At 43.2% G+C, this 18817-nt stretch overlaps 1 protein-coding gene across 1 annotated transcript in view; it reads left to right on the top strand.

Moving 5' to 3' along the window:
* WWTR1 (WW domain containing transcription regulator 1) overlaps positions 1 to 18817 on the top strand; it is a 134445-nt gene that overhangs the window by 85498 nt on the left and 30130 nt on the right. Inside the window, exon 2 of the mRNA XM_073625922.1 lies at positions 3648 to 3784. Coding sequence (XP_073482023.1) covers positions 3648 to 3784 — 137 coding nt within the window. The remainder of the gene's footprint in view (positions 1 to 3647; positions 3785 to 18817) is intronic.

Here is an 18817-nt window from a genome sequence, read left to right as displayed (position 1 = left end):
ATGGTTTGATTTTCTGCAGTGTTATGCTTGGTACACATGATAAGAATATCGGACGAATGATCGCCCATTTTTTTTTTTTTTTTTGCATGCTAGTCTCAAATCGAAAACCAATAGGTTACTAAAGTTATGAAAATACGACAGAACACAACTTTCAGAAGTGATGTAATGTATTGTTTTGAAATGTATTCTTTTGTTTCTGAGCATGCGTGCAGAGATCTACTCCCCTGTCAATCCCTCCACTGGCTTCCGCTCACCCAACAAATTAAATTCAAATTCTACTACCTACAAAGCAATCCACAACTCTGCCCCCAGCTACCCCACTGACCTAGTCTCAAAATATCAACCTAATCGTTCTCTTTGTTCTTCTCAAGACCTCCTGCTCTCTAGCTCCTCCCATGTTCGTCTCCAGGACTTTTCCAGAGCCTCTCCAAGCCTATGGAACGCCTTACCCCAATCTGTCCATATATCTCCTACTCTATTAGCTTTTAGACGATCCCTGGAAACCCTTCTCTTCAGAGAAGCCTATCCTACCCACACCTACCAACTGTATTTTCGTTTTGTCCATCTGATCACCCCCCACAGCTACCACCCTTTGTTCCACTTGACCCTCCCTTCTAGATTGTAAGCTCTAACGAGCAGGGCCCTCTGATCCCTCCTGTTTTGAATTGCATTGTAATTGTACCGTCTTTCCCGATGTTGTAAAGCGATGTGCAAACTGTTGGCGTTATATAAATCCCGTATAATAATGCGTGGTCTTGGTCACATGATTTTTTTCTGTACAAATACCATACTAATTACAGGAAAATCTTTCGTTCTGTTATCGTACAAGAAAAAAATTTCGTACTTGTTTCTTCGGATATTTCCACATGAACTGTCGTGATTGGCTCTCGGAAGCTGTGTGCTAATGATCAGATTATCGTACAATCGTTTCGAAAACGGTATTTTTTGTCCGATTTTCTCATCACGTTTACTAGACGTTACTCTACACGTCTATATCTATAAGAAAACGAGATGATGGCCCACTATATGATCCTGCTTTAATTCCTGGTGTTAAGATGACACATGACTTAGTCCAGGGATCCTCAAACTACGGCCCTCCAGCTGTTGCAGAACTACACATCCCATGAGGCATTGTAAAACTCTGACATTCACAGACATGACTAGGCATGATGGGAATTGTAGTTCCTGAACACCTGGAGGGCTGCAGTTTGAAGACCCCTGTCAATCGGAGTGTAAATAGGTTTCCCCGGTCATGCTTGTGCATCTGCTGCACTGAGTGGGTGTGTAAGTGGGGAATCTGACACTACGGGAGCCGTCACTCACAAGAGTGCAATAAATGAGTCAAACCTTCACAAGTAGGATTTTTGTGACATATCCTTCCCTGCCTTTACCCAGAGGGTGGTCATGCTTTGATGTGACTGAGTCATAAGATCTTGTCTTTCCTTTCAGTGAGAAAGCTTCTATCCTGGCACCAGTGGCCATTACACTGACTGCGTCTGACTCCTACCTACTCTTATGTGTCATTGGGACATGTTTGCATAACAAAAGACCAGGACTATTAGAGACTGCATTTCTCTCCCTTTCAGGGGACGTCTGTACAAAGCACAGTGATTTGTACAAGTAGAATTGTGTACCACAAACAAAATCAGAAAAACTGGGTAAAAAACAAAAGCATTACTGAAAACTTGGACGTATGTTTAGTCAAACTCATTTTTGGCTTATTTTAGGTGCCTACGTGTTGTTCCTAGAGACAATTTAAAGTGTATGTAAACCCGAGAACAAAAAATGTAAGATACTAAAGCTAGCCAACTCATTATATTATACAATTTTCTTATGCAATTTCCTTTTAGATTTACCTTCAACTATGTAGTGCAAGGGTCTGCCTTTATTGCATTCAAATTGAAAGTGTTTAGGTTTAACCTCATATTATATGTTTTTTTGTAAATCTAATGGAAAATTGTATAGAAAATTGTATAATGTGTAGCTAGCCTTAGTTGTGTTGCACAAGTTTTCTTTTTTTAGTGATTTTTTTTTCCCTTTGTTTTAACCTGGTGATCCTTCCAGTAACACACTTCCTGTCATGAATGACATTGCTCACTCCTCCGCTGTATTTATGGAGGAGCAGAGTTGTAACCCTAGGCTGCTCTCCTGATTTGGGCTACAGAACACCTCCACTTGTAGGAGACACCATAATGTGTCCATGTTTTCCTTGTCTTCAACCTGACTATCTGATAGCGGCCTAACATCAGTTTTTGTGTAATGAGTTTTGTCCTGCCTATTTTTTTTTTTGCTAAATTACCCCCCCCCCTCATAATATTGTACACAACATAAAGGCTAATTCTTTGGTCCAAGATAAGAACTGATAAGACTTGGGCTAATCAGACTTCTTGTACACATGATTAACAGGTACAGTGGAACCTTGGATTACGAGCATAACCCGTTCCTGGAGAATGCTTGTAATCCAAAGCACTCGCATATCAAAAGCGAGTTTCCCCATAGAAGTCAATGGAAACAAAGATAATTAGTTCCGCATTGACTTCTATTACATGCAATAGCGTATGTGGCCAAAGGTGGGGGGCACCGGAGAGCCTTGGAAATACTCAGGGACAGCTCGGAAAGCCTCAGAAACTATCGGGAACAGAGTATTTCCGAACGGCACCGAACCGTTCCGAGTGTCCCCGGCGCCCCCGCACCTCTGGCCAAATGCAGTACTGCACCGCCCATTAGCTTGAATTCTGCTCGTTTTGCAAGACAACACTCGCAAACCGAGTCAGAAATTAAAAAAAAAAAAAAGTTGCTCGTTTTTTTAAAACGCTTGTCACTGCATTACTCGTAAACCAAGGTTTCACTGTATTCTTTTTGCCCTTATCAAAATAAAAATGCTTGACCATACTGTAGCACACAAGCCGCAACCAAATTAAAACCTTCCCAACCCAATGAGCTGTTCCCCCAGAAGGTTTAAAAAACAAAGAGAAACTCTGGCTTTAGTACTCTGTTCCTCTCTCTCCAGCACCCTGCAGAAATCTTTCTTCCTCTAGATGTCCTTATTTTTCTGGGTTGAATGATGACCACCCTCACTCAATTCGGAAGACTGAGGACAGTGCAAGGCATTTGGAAATGATCAAATATTCATACAATTGTTTTGGATAATCATATACTTGGATTCAAATGTATGAACACTAATAGTTTTGGTTAATATTTATCGTTTCCTGTACTAGAACATTTTAGATGTTTTGTTTTTTTTGTGTAAATTATTATCATGCTAGCTCAGACCAGGCCACTCATCTGCTTTTTATATTGTAGTGGGCCAGGATTGTTTAAAGACCCTGACCTAGGCTGGACAGTTTTAATGGGAACAGCAAACAGTCTCTTATCCTTCTGTATTCATAGGTGGAAATGGGTCATTTATTCACCTATATACTTCATGGGAATCCCTTCATGGAGCTCCAACTGGTCTCTAGACAAATAGTGCTCCCAGCATTTACAGTCACAATACACTGACTGAAGGAATGACGAGCAATATTTAACATTGTAGTGCTTCAATAATACCCTAGGATCTTTTGACATTATTGTACTTGTAGATATGCTATGATTCTTGGCCAAATGTTGATATTGTATAACATAAGCCAATTTTTTTTATCTTACAGTCATATGGAAAAAATTACAACATGGCAAGACCCCCGGAAGACCATGACGCAACCAATGGCACATATGAACCACCATCCTGTTACCACATCCACCCCACTAAGCCAGAGATCACTGGCAATGTCCCAACCCAACCTTGGTATGTCTTCTTCACATTTGCTTTATTATTGACCATAACAATTATCTAGTAGGTACAAACTTCCCATGAGGAAACTTCTTACATGTTCTACAATCAATCTTTTTGTAGTCTTTTCTGCTTTTATACAATAATGGCTTGACTCCCTTCTGTGGCTTCTGAGAATCAGCTATTTCACCCTTCAGGTAGGGCAACAGCTGTACATCTAGTTCTATTAAGTAGAACTTTATGTCATCAATATAATTTGTTGGGTTAAATTACCTAGAATGTGTTATAAAAATAATCCAGTGTTTTGCAGTTTTTTAGAAAGCAAACAAGTGGGTAATCCTATGTGCAGAGAATTTTGCATATTTTTCAAAGAGACAATAAAAATTAAGGCAGACTTCACAATTCAACATATACCGTATATATCTGTTTCTGTAAGACAGGGAAGGCTGTAATTACCAATACCTCCCCAGGACAAAAAACATATATGCTTGTCCCAGACAACTAGCTTCTTGGAGAAGGGCAGTGAAAAGCCTAGTGGTGGTGTGAAAAATGTACCCATCATTTAAGGAAGACCTGGTCAAATCTTTCCAAAATTCAAGAACCAGTACCACTGTTAGGAACTGGTAATAATGCAGCTTTGCTCCAAGGTATTCTGTTTTCACCCTCCAGAGTGGTTATATAGTATATATTCTTCTCACATCCTTCAGCAGCCCCCTGTGTGTAGCTGCCCTTTTTCTCCTCCCCATTAGTAGTCATACAGTCCATGCCTCTCAGAGGACAACAGTTACATATACGTTTCTCGTTAACCCTGCCCTTCCACACATTTACAGTTCTCCCCCACCCACAATAATTCTCTATGGTGGTAGGAGTAGGCTCCAAAGTCATCACTGGTGGTAAAGTGTTTGATTGCCATTATGCCTAGCCATTGTAAAGCCCCATTCACACCTGTGCAATTTAAACCGTGATTTGAAGCTTCACCACTTGAAGCTCATTGTGTTTAAATGTAACTGGCTTTCCAAAACCTGAATTGCATGTAAAAACTCCTGTATTAAAATCTCTTATATCACTGTGTAAAGGCAAATAAATGTGTCATTACCTACGTACACCTAACAAAACAATGTAACAATGTGTTAACAAACAATTATGGTGTTCCTCCAGCCTCTTTATTACATCCTAATACATTGAGAAATCTTAAAATTATATATAGATTTCAGAGGCGCTGAGCGCCTCAATTTCTTTGTATAATAAACTACATAAAAGTAAAATACATAAAAGTGAAAAAACAAACAGTCCCACTGGAAAACGAAGTGTGATAAAAGTAGGTGCCACAAAAAGGCCCACATGCAATTCAATCTCTTTGTAAATCACCAATTAAAGTGCTCCACCGAACCCCTTTGTGTGTCAAACTCACCAGAGGAATATGCCTCACACGAATGTTCAGCAAATATTGCTTGGGTGTGTGCTAATCATGATGTTTCATCTGGCTGCTGGAAAGTCCAAGAATTACCAACACTTCACCTTCATATATTTCTCAAATATAAAAAAGCTCCAATAGTGTATTATCATAAGAAAAATTTTAAAATGTATTTGAAATAAAACACTACTCACAAACGAGTTAGAAATACAAGCCTGTCTTATCACAAGATCATGTAACACTCCTTAAACCTCAAACGTCCCCGCGCCTCCCCATGGGCCATTCTCAGTCTCATTGTTTTTGCCCTTTTGAAGAAGTCAGTGGAGAAAACACTGCGTCCGGGCGCAGCCACGCGTCCACTATCAGTGACATCCTGGCAGTGACTGTGAGCCCGGAGGTATCTGCTGTTGGGTAAGATGCCAAGACCGGCCCATGGGGAAGCGCGGGGACATTTGAGGTTTAGTGCTACATGATCTTGTGATAAGACAGGCTTGTATTTCCAACTCGTTTGTGAGTAGTGTTTTATTTCAAATACATTTTACATTTTTATTATGATAATACACTATGGGAGATTTTTTATATTTGAGAAATATATGAAGGTGAAGTGTTGGCAATTCTTGGACCTTCCAGCAGCCAGATGAACCATCATGATTAGCACACACCCAAGCAATATTTGCTGAACATTCGTGTGAGGTTGACACACAAAGAGGGTCGGTGGAGCACTTTTAATTGGTGATTTACAAAGAGATTAAATTGCATGTGGAACTTTTTGTGACACCGACTTTTATCACACCTCGTTTTCCAATGGGACTGTTTGTTTTTCACTTATGTACTTTATTATATGAAGAAATTGAGACTCTCAGCGCCTCTGAAATCTATATATCATTTTAAGATTTCTCAATGTATTAAAAACTCCTATATAAATGCTCAAAAAAACCCCAACAAAAACTGAAAAACTACCGTAGATACTCAACTGAAGTGTGAATGGGGCCCTAGGCATAGTGGTAATCATTAATCACAAAGTAGGAAGTTAAAGTGATTGTAAAGTCTCGTTTTTTTTTTCCCTATGAAGATAATGAACATGGTGTACTTACCTGTTCTGTTGCAGTGGATTTGCACAGAGCAGCCTGGATCCTCCTCTTCTCGGGTCCCTCTTCTGTGGTCCTGGCCCCTCCCTCCTGTTCAGTGCCCCCACAGCAAGCAGCTTGGTATTGGGGCACCTGAGCTGAGTCACAGCTCCCTGTGTCCATTCAGGCACGGAGCCCCCGACCTGGCCCCGCCCTCTCTCTCCCCCTGATTGGCTCACTGACATTGATTGACAGCAGCGGGAGCTAATGGCGCTGCTGCTGTGTCTCAGCCAATCAGGAAGGAGAATCTCGAACGGGTGAGACACTCGTGGACATCGCTGGACAGAGAGGGACCTCAGGTAAGTATTAGGGGGGGCTGATGCACACAGAAGGCTTTTTATCTTAATGTATAAAATGCATTAAGATAAAAAAAAAAAACCTTCTGCCTTTACAACCCATTTAACCATAAGTCGCGTGACAAAGAGCAAAGTGGAAGACATATCTCATTTCCTATCAGTGTGCAGCAGTCACTCTTCTGAGCAGTAGTGGCAAAAGGAGCTAATGACCGGGATGCTATGGGGCTTTTTCCAGTCACCATGATGACTTGGCAACTGGAATTTGTCTATCCCTGCTGTAAGGTAAAAAAACAAAATCAATCACCTAACAGTATTGAATAACATGCTTGTCTTTTAATGCAAACCCTTAAAGCATCACTTGTGTTTAATGGAAAGCTCATTGTTTGCTGTGGTCAGTTGCACATCTAGTGTATTTCCTCCAAGGCAACAGGTAAAATGTGAACATTTCACGCAGTGTGACAGTATAGATCTAATGTCACAAAACGAGTAATACGTTGCATTTACAATACTGATTGTTTTTGTCCTTAGTATTTATCCTAAAGTTGATTTCAAACTTTAGGATGGGCAATTCAAGACACATTTATTGTTATGAGCTGTAGTCTTATGTGTTATTCAAAGGCATCGTGAGATAGAACAGACTTCTAACTCCAGACCATCGTAAAAAAAACTGGTGTCTATAGCCTGCTCTTGTTTGTAGGTTTCCAATAGTCAAATGTCACATACTTAACCACATATAAATTCTTTTATTGCGAGAGGGCCAAAGAACACCACGCCAACATTCTAGTAGACTTTTTAAGAAAGTAATGAAAAAAGCAGAGCAAGTTAAACTGCTTTCTTGGCTGGCACTCCAGAGCCCACTTTGAACTGTTCCATCTTGAAAGAAATGGCAGACTACACCTTTGTCTATCCCTCTCATTCTCTTCTTAGTCTCGGAATTAAAATATATCTTTCTTTTGAAGGCCTGCCATCCCCTGGCTCAGAACTCTCAGTATCCGAGACGGATGGTCCATTTCTACATTTAATCGAGAGCATATGTTTTTCCTGTTGAAATTCTTATAACATGGAAAATTTAGTGCTCTTTGTACATTCTGCTCCCCTGGCTTGCACCATATTTTGGCTTTGTATGAGTATACAAAAGCACTTATAAACACTTTCATATTATTTTGATAAAAAGTGACTAAGCAACACCACATCCTAACATGACTGTGAGCAAATAAAAACCTCAGGGGAGATATCTCTTAATCTTCAAATAGTTTACCCTGAGCCGCAAGACCTGCTTTCTTTCCATTTGTTTGCTTGTTTTTAGTGTAAGTCGCTCGTGTCGGTTTTTTTTTTTTTTCCAAAACAGAGTGTTTATTCCAAGTTCCATCTGTTCAAAATTAGATGATGTTAATTCTGGAAAACAATCATGAGTCAATGTGCAATGTGCTCTGATACATTTGATGCCTTCCAAACCAATGGATGAAGTACTAGACTCACTCATGTGTTCCTAAAAAGGTGGCTGTGTAGTAATGTGATAATATATCAGAACTCTTACTTGCTGACTTATGAAAAGAAGAATCTGGCATCACTCCTAGGTCAACATTGGCAGAAAGAGTCATTTTAGCTATTGAATACCCCCCCCCCCCCCCCCCTATGTTTATGGAGTTGAGAAGAGGTTAGCATTCTGTAGTCATAATCAAAAGTAAGGAGTCTAGGGTGACAACTAGGGTTGCACTGATACCGTTTTTTTTTAATGGCGAGTAGGAGTACCATTTTTGGTCAAGTACTTGCCGATACCAAGTACTGATACCTTTTGAGCCCATACAAAATGAGTGGGCTCAAATCACACTGCAAGAATCACATGCAATTTGATAAGGAAGGCGGTGCGATAGTTTGCCACACCACTCCTGTGTGTACCCAGGCTGAAGTCCCTACGACAAGCCTGGGTTCACATAGGAGCATTGGGAGAAACAGCATGTTATTCGGACAGGAATCGCACTGCATTCCTGTTTAAATCCCTTGTCTCGAACACTGAGAACCTAGTGACCGAACACCGCTGATCGCTCGGTTCTCACAGCTCCATCATCAGACAGCTTGTGACTGTTAGTCAGCGGCTCTCTGCTGTGCCCACCCCACACACACGCTCCGGAGTGCTGGGCTGTGAAGGGGATGGGAGCAGCTGGCTCAGTCTCTCAGGGGTTCGCTAAGAGGCTGAGCTGGGTGCCGGCCCAGGAATGTGGGCAGATCCCGATTCCATTATCTTAATCTTGCCCGAGCCTGGACCAGCTCTGTGACGTCAGCCGACAGCTGTCTGCTGAAAACTCCCCCTTGCTCTGATTCTTCCTGAATACATTTTCTTTAAGAAATTGCTTCCTAAATACAATTTTATTTTTTCTGTCTTCACGTGACCACAAAACTGTCACTTTTCTGTGCTGTGGAGGTTCTAACAATAGCGCTGAATCTCCCTATACTCTCGTCATCATCCAAAGCTAAGTTCCCAGGGTTGTTGAGGAATTGTTGGCCGGGAGATTTCCCTCCCACCAGTGACAGAGAGGAATGAGCCGGAGCACCACAGACATTTTAGAGTTAAGACTGCAGTATATATAGAGGTCCCTTGTCGTGGGCACTGCAGTTTACGAATATATTTGCAAATGTGTGCAAACAAAACCCTCTGTTCTTATCTACTTGCCGACTGCACACTGTAGTTTAAGACCCCTTTCACACTGGGACAGTGGGTGCGTCGGCGGTAAAACGCCGCTATTTTTAGCGACGCTTTACTGTCAATTTCGCAGCGCTTTTACCCCCCCCTAGTGGGCGAGAGAGGGTTAAAACCACTGCAAAGCGCTACTGCAGCAGCGCTATGCCGGCGGTATAGCCGTGCTGCCCCATTGATTTCAATGGACAGGAGCGGTGTATACACCGCTCCTTCACCGCTCCAAAAAAGCTGCTAACAGGACTTTTTTTTTTAGTGTCCTGCCAGCGCACCGCTCCAATGTGAAAGCCCTTGGGACAGCAGCGGCTCTTTCAGGGCGCTTTGTAGGCGCTATTTTTAGTGTTATAGCGCCTGCAAAGTGTCCCGGTGTGAAAGGGGTCTTACTGCTACAGTGCAGGGTGGCTGCGCAGAATCGCGTGTGTATACATAAATATATATATATGGGTAATTCTGCATTTCCGTATAGGGGGCGCACACTCGCGTGCCATCACTGGCTCCAGAACATGCCGATCAGCGGTTCCCAGCCAATGATTTACGGACGGGACCTGCTGATCGTCGAAGCGAGTGACAGGAGAGAACTCTGTGTATGTAAACAACACACAGCTCTCTTCTGACAGTGGCAATGTGCCTGTTTTTGTTTTCCTGTTAAGCAGGGATTAAAAAACAGTACATTGTTAAGTAAAATCAACACACATTACACACAGTAAACATTGTTAGGCACACAGTTGATTGCCCCAGATGTTAACCCCTTTCCAGCCAGTGTCATTAGTACAGTGTCAGTGTATATTGTTAGCACTGATCACTGTATTAGTGTCACTGGAGTTGTCAGTGGCAGCTAGCCAGATTGCCAGCCGTCCCACTATAAATCGCTCCAAATTTTTTTTAGCAAATATATACACGAGAAACAATATTCAGGGAACAGGGAATGTTTGCGCATATCTGTAGATTTGTACACCGTTAAACATATAAAAGTATATATACAATACAGTTTATAATCTCTCGCGCCCAACGCGTTTCAAAGTGCTAAGTTGCCTCCTTCTTCAGGGGTATGTGCGAGGAGAAACCATATTTAAATATTATAACAGTGTAGTCAACATTCCAATAGTTGTATCTTAAAAACATGCGAGGGTACAGGTTCCTTTAAGTTCACGCTCTGGAGACCCACAGTTGCACATGTGTATAGATGTTCATAGATGTCAATCCTAGGAGGGACCTCACCACCAACCCAAAAGTCCCCCTCCTCCACAGAGGGAGGGATGGCCTGAGAAAGGGGGTGGGGAGAGCCTGAGGACACACTGGGGTCGGGAAAGAAGAAGCCCTGTTGAGGGTAAAGATATTCTTGCACAGGGCAGATGGAAGGAGGAACATAGAACTAAAGGTTCTTAGCAGCAAGAGTGTGTATTGCGCGACCGCTCGCTTCCACATCCAGCACTGCAGAAACTATCAATACATTTTCACTAAAATCCTTTAAAATAGTATAGTGCCTTAAAAGTCCACCACATAGGGGATTTTTTCTTGTTTTTGTTTGATACTGGATGTGGCACTAACCCCTGCACAATATCATTGGCCTAATAATCCTTTTTTCACTATAAATCACTGATCACCGCCATTACAAGTATAAGAAAATAAATAAAAAATAAAATGCTAGTATATATCCCATAATTTGTAGATGCTATAACTTTCACGCAAACCAATCAATATACACTTATTGGGATTTTTTTCATCAAAGACATTTTGTCCTAAATGTATGAAGAAATTTGATTTTTAAAATGTATTTATTGGATATGTTTTATAGCAGAAAGTACAAAATGCCAATAAAAGAAAGCTCTATTTGTTGGACAAATTGCTATAAATTTTATTTGCATATAGGATTGCATGACGGCGCAATCGCCAGTTAAAGTAGCGCAGTGCCGAATAGCAAAAAAAATGACTTGATCATGAAGGGGGTACATTTTTTTTTTTAGAGCTGAAGTGTTAGACAGGGTCAATTCAGTTGCTTTGTAGGCTGGCTGGTAAGTGTGCTGGGAAATCTTTTGTTTGTTTTGCAATGTGCGCTGCCCTTCCGTGTGCACTTTGAAGTAAAGGCCAGTTACAGTATAGGTTGGGGTCATTGCCATTTTTTTTGTACAGACACCAGAGCTTTGTGGTCATGTGATCACATAGAAACACTAAAAAACCACAGTATTTACAAAGCGAGTGAGTTTTTGTTGGCCTTTCCTTCTACTTTAAGCTAGCCATGTATGCTCAGTATGTTCACTTACTTGGCTGTTATGTAATGTTGGAATTTAAGAACTGTTATAAAATTGACTATTAAAGAATATATATTTTAACACAAAAAAAATAGATAAAATATGTCTTGACCTATAATTGTCACTCCTTTATGAAAATGAAAGAGTCAGGAAACCTCAAAACAATGAGAAGTTTCAGTAATCGCTCCTGAAAGTTATAAACACATGCTCCAGACTTTTCCATATCCTGTGGTGAGGAGGAGGGGGAATGTCCTATTGTTTTGAGAGGATATCATGAAATAACAGTTGTGTTGGCTTCACAGATCACTAAATGATGATGGAAAATCACATTTTTTTTTTGTTTTCCACCTTTTAAAACATCCTTTCCACAACAACTTGCCAATTGAGATTAGACTTTGCTTGCTCCATTACATGCAATGTATGGGTAGATCACCATACAAGCTTGCATGGCACACTGTGGTAGGTGAGAGGACCCTGCAGGGTTTATGAGACCGTAATGTGAGCTTGGACTTTGGGCGTTTATACAAGCAATGTTTTGACTTTTCTTTTTTTATAGTCAAGACATAATTGGACTGATTTTGTAATATTTGTCTGAAGTTCCACATTAATATCTCATAGCACACAGGTTGGATTATACAGTGCCTTGCAAAAGTATTGACCCCACTTGGCATTTTTCATGTTTTGTTGCCTCACAACCTGGAATTAACATGGATTGTTTGAGGATTTGCATCATTTCATTTACAAAACATGCCCACAACTTTGAAGATTTTTTTTTTATTGTGAAGCAAACAACAAATAGGACAAAATAACAGAAAAAGTCAATGTGCATAACTATTCACCCCCTAAAGTCAATACTTTGTAGAGCCACCTTTTGCGGCTATCACAGCTCCAAGTCTCTTTGGATAAGTCTCTATGAACTTGCCACATCTTACCACTGGGATTTTTGCCCATTCCTCCTTGCAAAACTGCTCCAGCTCCTTCAAGTTGGATGGTTTGCTCTTGAGAACAGCAATCTTTAAGTCTGACCACAGATTTTCTATTGGATTGAGGTCTGGGCTTTGACTAGGCCATTCCAACACATTTACATGTTTCCCCTTAAACCACTTAAGTGTTGCTTTAGCAGTGTGTTTGGGGTCATTGTCCTGCTGGAAGGTAAAACTCTGTCTAGCCTCAAATCACACACAAAGTGGTACAAGTTTTGCTCAAGAATATCCCTGTATTTGGCATCATCCATCTTTCCCTCAACTCTGACCAGTTTCCCAGTCCTGACTGCTGAAAAACATCCCCACAGCATGATGCTGCCACCACAATGTTTCACTGTGGGGATGGTGTTCTTTGGCTGATGTGATGTGTTAGGTTTGCGCCAGACATAGCGTTTTATTTGATGGCCAAAAAGTTCAATTTCAGTCTCATCAGACCAGAGCACCTTCCTCCATACATTGTGGGTGTCTCCCACATGCCTTTTCGCAAACGCAAAACATGCCATTTTGTTTTTTGCTGAAAGTAATGGCTTTCTTCTGGCCACTCTGCCATAAAGCCCAACTCTATGAAGCGTACGGCTTATTGTCGTCCTATGTACAGATACTCCAGTCTCTGCTGTGGAACTCTGCAGCTCCTCCAGGGTTACCTTAGGTCTCTGTGCTGCCTCTCTGATTAATGCCCTCTTTGCCCAGTCTGTGAGTTTTGGTGTGCAGGCGTCTATTGGCAGGTTTGCTGTTGTGCCATGTTCTTTCCATTTGGTTATAATAGATTTGATGGTGCTCCTAGGGATCATCAAAGTTTTGGATATTTTTTTATAACCTAACCCGGAGCCAGGAGTGTAGGCGGGGGCCCGAGAAGAGGAGGATTTGGGCTGCTCTGTGCAAAACCATTACACAGAGCAAGTAAGTATAACATGTTTGTTATTTAAAAAAAAAACAAAACTTGACTTTAATATCTATTTTACATCTTTCTGTTTCAGTATGCACAGACCAATCTTTTGCTAGTGTTCAAGCCAGTGGTGTATTTAGGTTTTGTGCTGCCCTGGGCCTGACTAAGCTCGCGCACCCCCTAATTTCACTATGACCCACCCCTTCCTTTTTAAGATCGGCCCTATCATCTTCATGGGAGGACAGAGGGACGCCGCGGGAGGAGGACAGTGAGGGATGCGGCATCTTTTTATTTGGGGGGTAAGGGGATATGTGCTGGGTGCTTTGGGAGGCTCTTGCACTGAAGTCGTGTCCCTCCTCTGTGGCTCCTCCTCCTCCTGGCTGTGTACACTAGAACATTGGAGCCGAGAAGGAGAAGGAAGGAGGAGCCGAGGAGTGTGTGTGTGGCTGACAGTGGGGAGAGAGGTGTCGGCTGCCACGGAAAGCCCATCGCCGTTTGTGGGACTCCGGGCGACAAATGTCCTGGGTGCCCATGCTGGCGCATCCCTGTCTGGCCAGTTACCGAAACTCAGTGCCGGAACTTGTGGGCTCCGGGACCGTGGCGTCTGTAGGGTTGGCCTAGAGGATATCAGGTTAGGCACTTCCTAATGGCTCAGTCCCTGAGAACAGTAATGGAAAATGGCCAACAGGCTCTCTTACCAGACCCGATGAAACCGCAACAGTGATCCCTCTGGCTGGACGTTCGCTCACTCTGGGTTGCCCAGGCCGACTCTAGTCAGTAGTGTAGCATGTCTCTACCCTGGCAGTGGCTTCATCTTTCTCCTCCTCTGGTGGTGCGGGTACAGCATGGCTCTCTGGTGGTGCGGGTACAGCATAGCTCTCTGGTGGTGCGGGTACAGCGTGGCTCTCTGGTGGTGCGGGTACAGCGTGGCTCTCTGGTGGTGCGGGTACAGCGTGGCTCTCTGGTGGTGCGGGTACAGCGCGGCTCTGGTGGTGCAGGTACAGCGCGGCTCTGGTGGTGCGGGTACAGCGTGCATGCATGCTGGGGGCTGTAGCATGATGTCTGTGGACACACAGGGGCCGCCGTTCTTCAGGGACTACTTTTCCCATGATGCCCCCAGAGTCTTCTGATTGGTCCTCTGCTGTGGCCAATCATGGGGAGGGAAACAGCGGTCAGGAAGCTGGGCGGCGGCACGGCAAAACCAATTAGAGCCGCTCTCTCTTTCTTCTCCCTTCAGCTGACAGAAAGGGGAGGGGGAGGTGAGCGGGGGAGATGTACAGACAACCTGCATCTCTCCTCTCCCTGTCACAGCGCTGCTGCTCCATTTACCAGAGAACTCCCCCGCTCGCCCCCCTCCCCTTTCAGTCAGCCGAAGCCCGAAGGGAGAAGGAAGAGAGAGAGCGGCTCTAATTGGTTTTGCTGTGCCGCCGCCCAGCTTCCTGACCGCTGTTTCCCTCCCCATGATTGGCCACAGCAGAGGACCAATCGGAGAGAGAAAATCACGGCTTTACGGGGGCGGCTTGACAGCTCCTGCTTACATTGCTTTCTGGCCCCATCTGCAGCCGCGACGCCACTGTACTGCTAAGCTTCACTCTGCTGATGTGCCCTGCTGTGCGGGAGGATGACGCGGATGCCGTTGGGGGGGGGGCGGCTTTTTTGCCGCCCCCCCGCAAAGTGCCGCCCTAGGCCTGGGCCTTGTTGGCCTAGGCCAAAACACAGCACTGGTTCAAGCTGTTTATTTATAGCAAAGCAATAACAAATTTTTACTAAGAACAAATCTTTGTAATATTTCCTGCTGTACTGCTATTTGTGGCACCATAGGCCATAGGCGTGCACACAGGGTGTGCCGAATGTGCCTGGGCACACCCTAATCACCCCATGCACATTAGCATTATCGCTCTGTGTGCTGTTGGGAAGATGGAAAAGATCTCCCTCCTTACCAGCTCTTCACTGTGCTGGCAGGGAGATCAATGTGCCAGGGTCATATATAGCCCACCCTATTTTGAAGCCTATTAGAGCCTCTGGATCTAATCATGTGCTTAAACCCCCCCCCCCCCCATTGGAATCCATGCATTCGGCGCCCTGCGTGTCGATTAGGGGCTGGATGCATGAATGGGGGGGCGGCACCCATGTGCCCCTTATGGATGGGCCGCCACTGAATTGTACTGTATGGTTTTGTATAGAAGGTCAGAATTTACAGACATAATCGGGAAGAAACCCAGCTATACAAAATTGTTGTCTTAAAGGTGAACTCCAGGCAAGGAGCCAAATACACAGATTACATACATATATTGGAACAGCTTTACCTACTAGGATTTGAATTTCTGTCTGTAGAATTACTTGAGGTGATTGTAGCCGTATTAGTGCAATTGTGACAGAGACTGCTCAGTACTGCTTGGACCTTGAAGAAGGGGACACACCCCGAAAGCTCGTCCATGAAAAATAATATGTTAGTGCAAATAAAAGTTTCACGGACAGTACTCAATTTTCTCTGTCTGTAGAATTCTGAGATATATACAGCACTGCCATCTAGCACAGCCTTGACTGGCAATGAAGGAGACCCAAGTAACACTGACAGGGCCTGTCCCTCTCCCAGCCTGTGACTGAACACTGAAAGAAGTATTACACCGATGAGCTCGTCACTTTGCTCTGCCCTCCAGTCAGCATGCTCTTTATTAGCACATGCAATGGAACCGACTGACTTTTGTGCTGCCTCTCTCTTTCCCAGTCTGAGCTCCGCTATACAGGAGATTGCAAGATGCTGATACAAGGTCGAAGTCAGGTACTTACACTGCTTGCTTAAAAAAGGGTCTACAGTGGAACCTTGGTTTACGAGTTACGCGGTTAACAAGCATTTTGAAAGAGAAGCAATTTATTTTTTTTAAATCCTGACTCGGTAGGCGAGTGTTGTCTTACAAAACTAACAAGATTCAAGCCAATGGGGTGTGCAGTACCACATTTGGCCAGAGGTGTGGGGGCGCCGGTGACATTCGGAGCCTTTCGAAAATACTCAGAATCACTCTGAAATACTCAGTTCCCAAGTGTTTCTGAGTTCAGCTGAGCTGTCCTCGAGTATTTCCGAGGCTCTCCGGCACCCCCCCACCTCTGGCCACATGCGGTATTGCATGCAATAGAAGTCAATGCGGAATGAAACTAGGTTTAATATGCAAGTGCTTTGCATTACAAGCATTCTCCTGGAACGGATTATGCTCGTAATCCAAGGTTCCACTGTATAATGAATACAGAGCTACAATAATTTGTGTCTTTTATATCTGCCTGATAATCTGCCTAAATTCTGCCTGATCATTCACTTCACCATGTTGTTATAAATACATTGAGGTAATGATATTATCATTTTATAATTGTGTATTAACTGGTATTACTATATGACTGTAGAGAAAATGGTCATTTAACTAACAGGCTGTTTTTTGTCTCTAAATGCTTTCATGTCTTCTTTCTTGGTAAGTATCTAGTTTACTTTAGTATACATGTTATTTGTTACTGTAAATCCTTAATGATGTCTAAGCCCCCGTTCAGTCATTTGATTTGACAAGTCAAATTGCATGACAAATCGCAGCCTATTTCTGGCAATGGTACCGTTCAAATCGGTGCTCCGCCGACTTTGCGGTACCGCACCCATTTGCAAAAGTAGTTCCTGCACTACTTTTGGGGATTTCGAGTGCGACTTGAATAGGCATCTGTGCTTGAAGCCGCATAGATGTCTTCCAAGTCGCACTGACATGCAGCTCTGAAATCATGAGATTTCAAATGACGTTGGATGATTCCAAAGCTGCAGTCAGTGTGAATGAGGGCTAAAAGTTGTATTGTGATTTTTTTTTTTTTTTTTTTTTTTTTTTTCTGAAGCGGCCAGATCTCATTACAAATAATTATGATATGCATTGCTTTAGCAAATTAGATGGCATACAGTTAGGGCTCTTTAACACAGGCAGTCCGCCCAGCGGACTCCGCTTTGCTCAGCAGGGGATCGCTCTGCTGAGCAGGCGGCAGACAGGTCCGTCCCCGCTCACTGTACTGGGACGGACCTGTCACATGGACCTCAACTCACATCAAAGTCGGACCAAAGTAGTACAGGGACTACTTTGAAGTCGCATAGATATGAACGGTACTCATTGGAAATCATGGGGTACAACTTGTCATGCGACTTTGCAGTCCCAAGTCGCAGGACAAGTCGCACAAGTGTGAAAGGGGCCTTAGCATTAGTATTTTTTCGAGCCACTGCTCTGCCCTAGCATGCAGAAAGTGGAGGAAGAGCTCTTGATCAGCATACTTGTTCCAAGTCAGTGATTCAAAAAAGTTAGGCAGCCCATAGACAAGTCCATTTTCTTTGTTGAACCAGAGGGTTGAGTGAAATAAACTGACTTGATTACTCCATCAACACATGCAATGCAGATGGGGGAATGCTCCCTGCTGAACTATTGTATTCTAACAGTTGGCAAATCGCCTTCAGAATACACCGATCAGCTCTTCTGGCTTTAGCTGGCAGCACTGATCAAGCAGGCGAAAATCGGAGAAGATCGACTTCTGTACAACCTCACTGCTAAAACATGGCTCAAACTTCACCCCGTTTCTGCTGAACTGGTGACTTTAGAGGGTCAGCAAGACGGCAATAGATTCAAGATCACAGCCAGTCAACTAGCATTTTCAGGAGCAGGTCAAACATGGCAGACTCCATTTCCCTTATAACATCCACCCTTTGAAATCAGCCCATATGGATTTATGCCCTGCAGAAGTATGCATCACTATTTGGAGTTGCGTGAGAATTCCTTTTTAGCTGGTCAGACACATCCATTGGCTTTATATGTAAAGCAGTTACTGGCTTTTGGATTTCCACTTTCTAAATACCTTGCAGATTTTTGGAGCAAAGTTCAGCCGAAGCAGGAAAAAAAAAATCCAGTGTTTTCATTGATCTTGTTGGCCGGCTAACTCTGCTTCTCATAAATATGCTCAGCATAAGTCTCCGTTTACTGGCGAGGCTGGTTAGATGAAGAAAAGGGGCCAACTTCTCTGATTTGCAGTGAAAAATATGAAGCTTGTGGATTTTGCCGTCCATAACGCCGCAGACATGTGTTTTCCATCAGGCTTTCTACTGTCTGACACCTGACATTGGACAGTCCGTATACGTTAAGCGTATGTTAAAGCATACAAAAAGAAAAACATATTTAGTGCATCTCTGGTATACATGCATACTTCCCCATATTTTATCACTTTAAACATGCTGCAGGTAAAGAAAAATAACTATTGATTTGTCAGAAATATAGCGTGCTCCGAAGTTCCTATACGGCTCTGAATTCCTGAGCACATGGTGTCAGCCCTGCCTACTTCATTTCTGATGGATTACAAAGAACACAGACCTCGCCTCATCTACCTCCGCTTTCCT

This window comes from Aquarana catesbeiana, linkage group LG04 (genome assembly GCF_042186555.1).
Source record: "Aquarana catesbeiana isolate 2022-GZ linkage group LG04, ASM4218655v1, whole genome shotgun sequence".
NCBI classification, from domain to species: Eukaryota; Metazoa; Chordata; class Amphibia; order Anura; family Ranidae; genus Aquarana; species Aquarana catesbeiana.
This window is presented reverse-complemented; position numbering and strand designations above follow the sequence as displayed.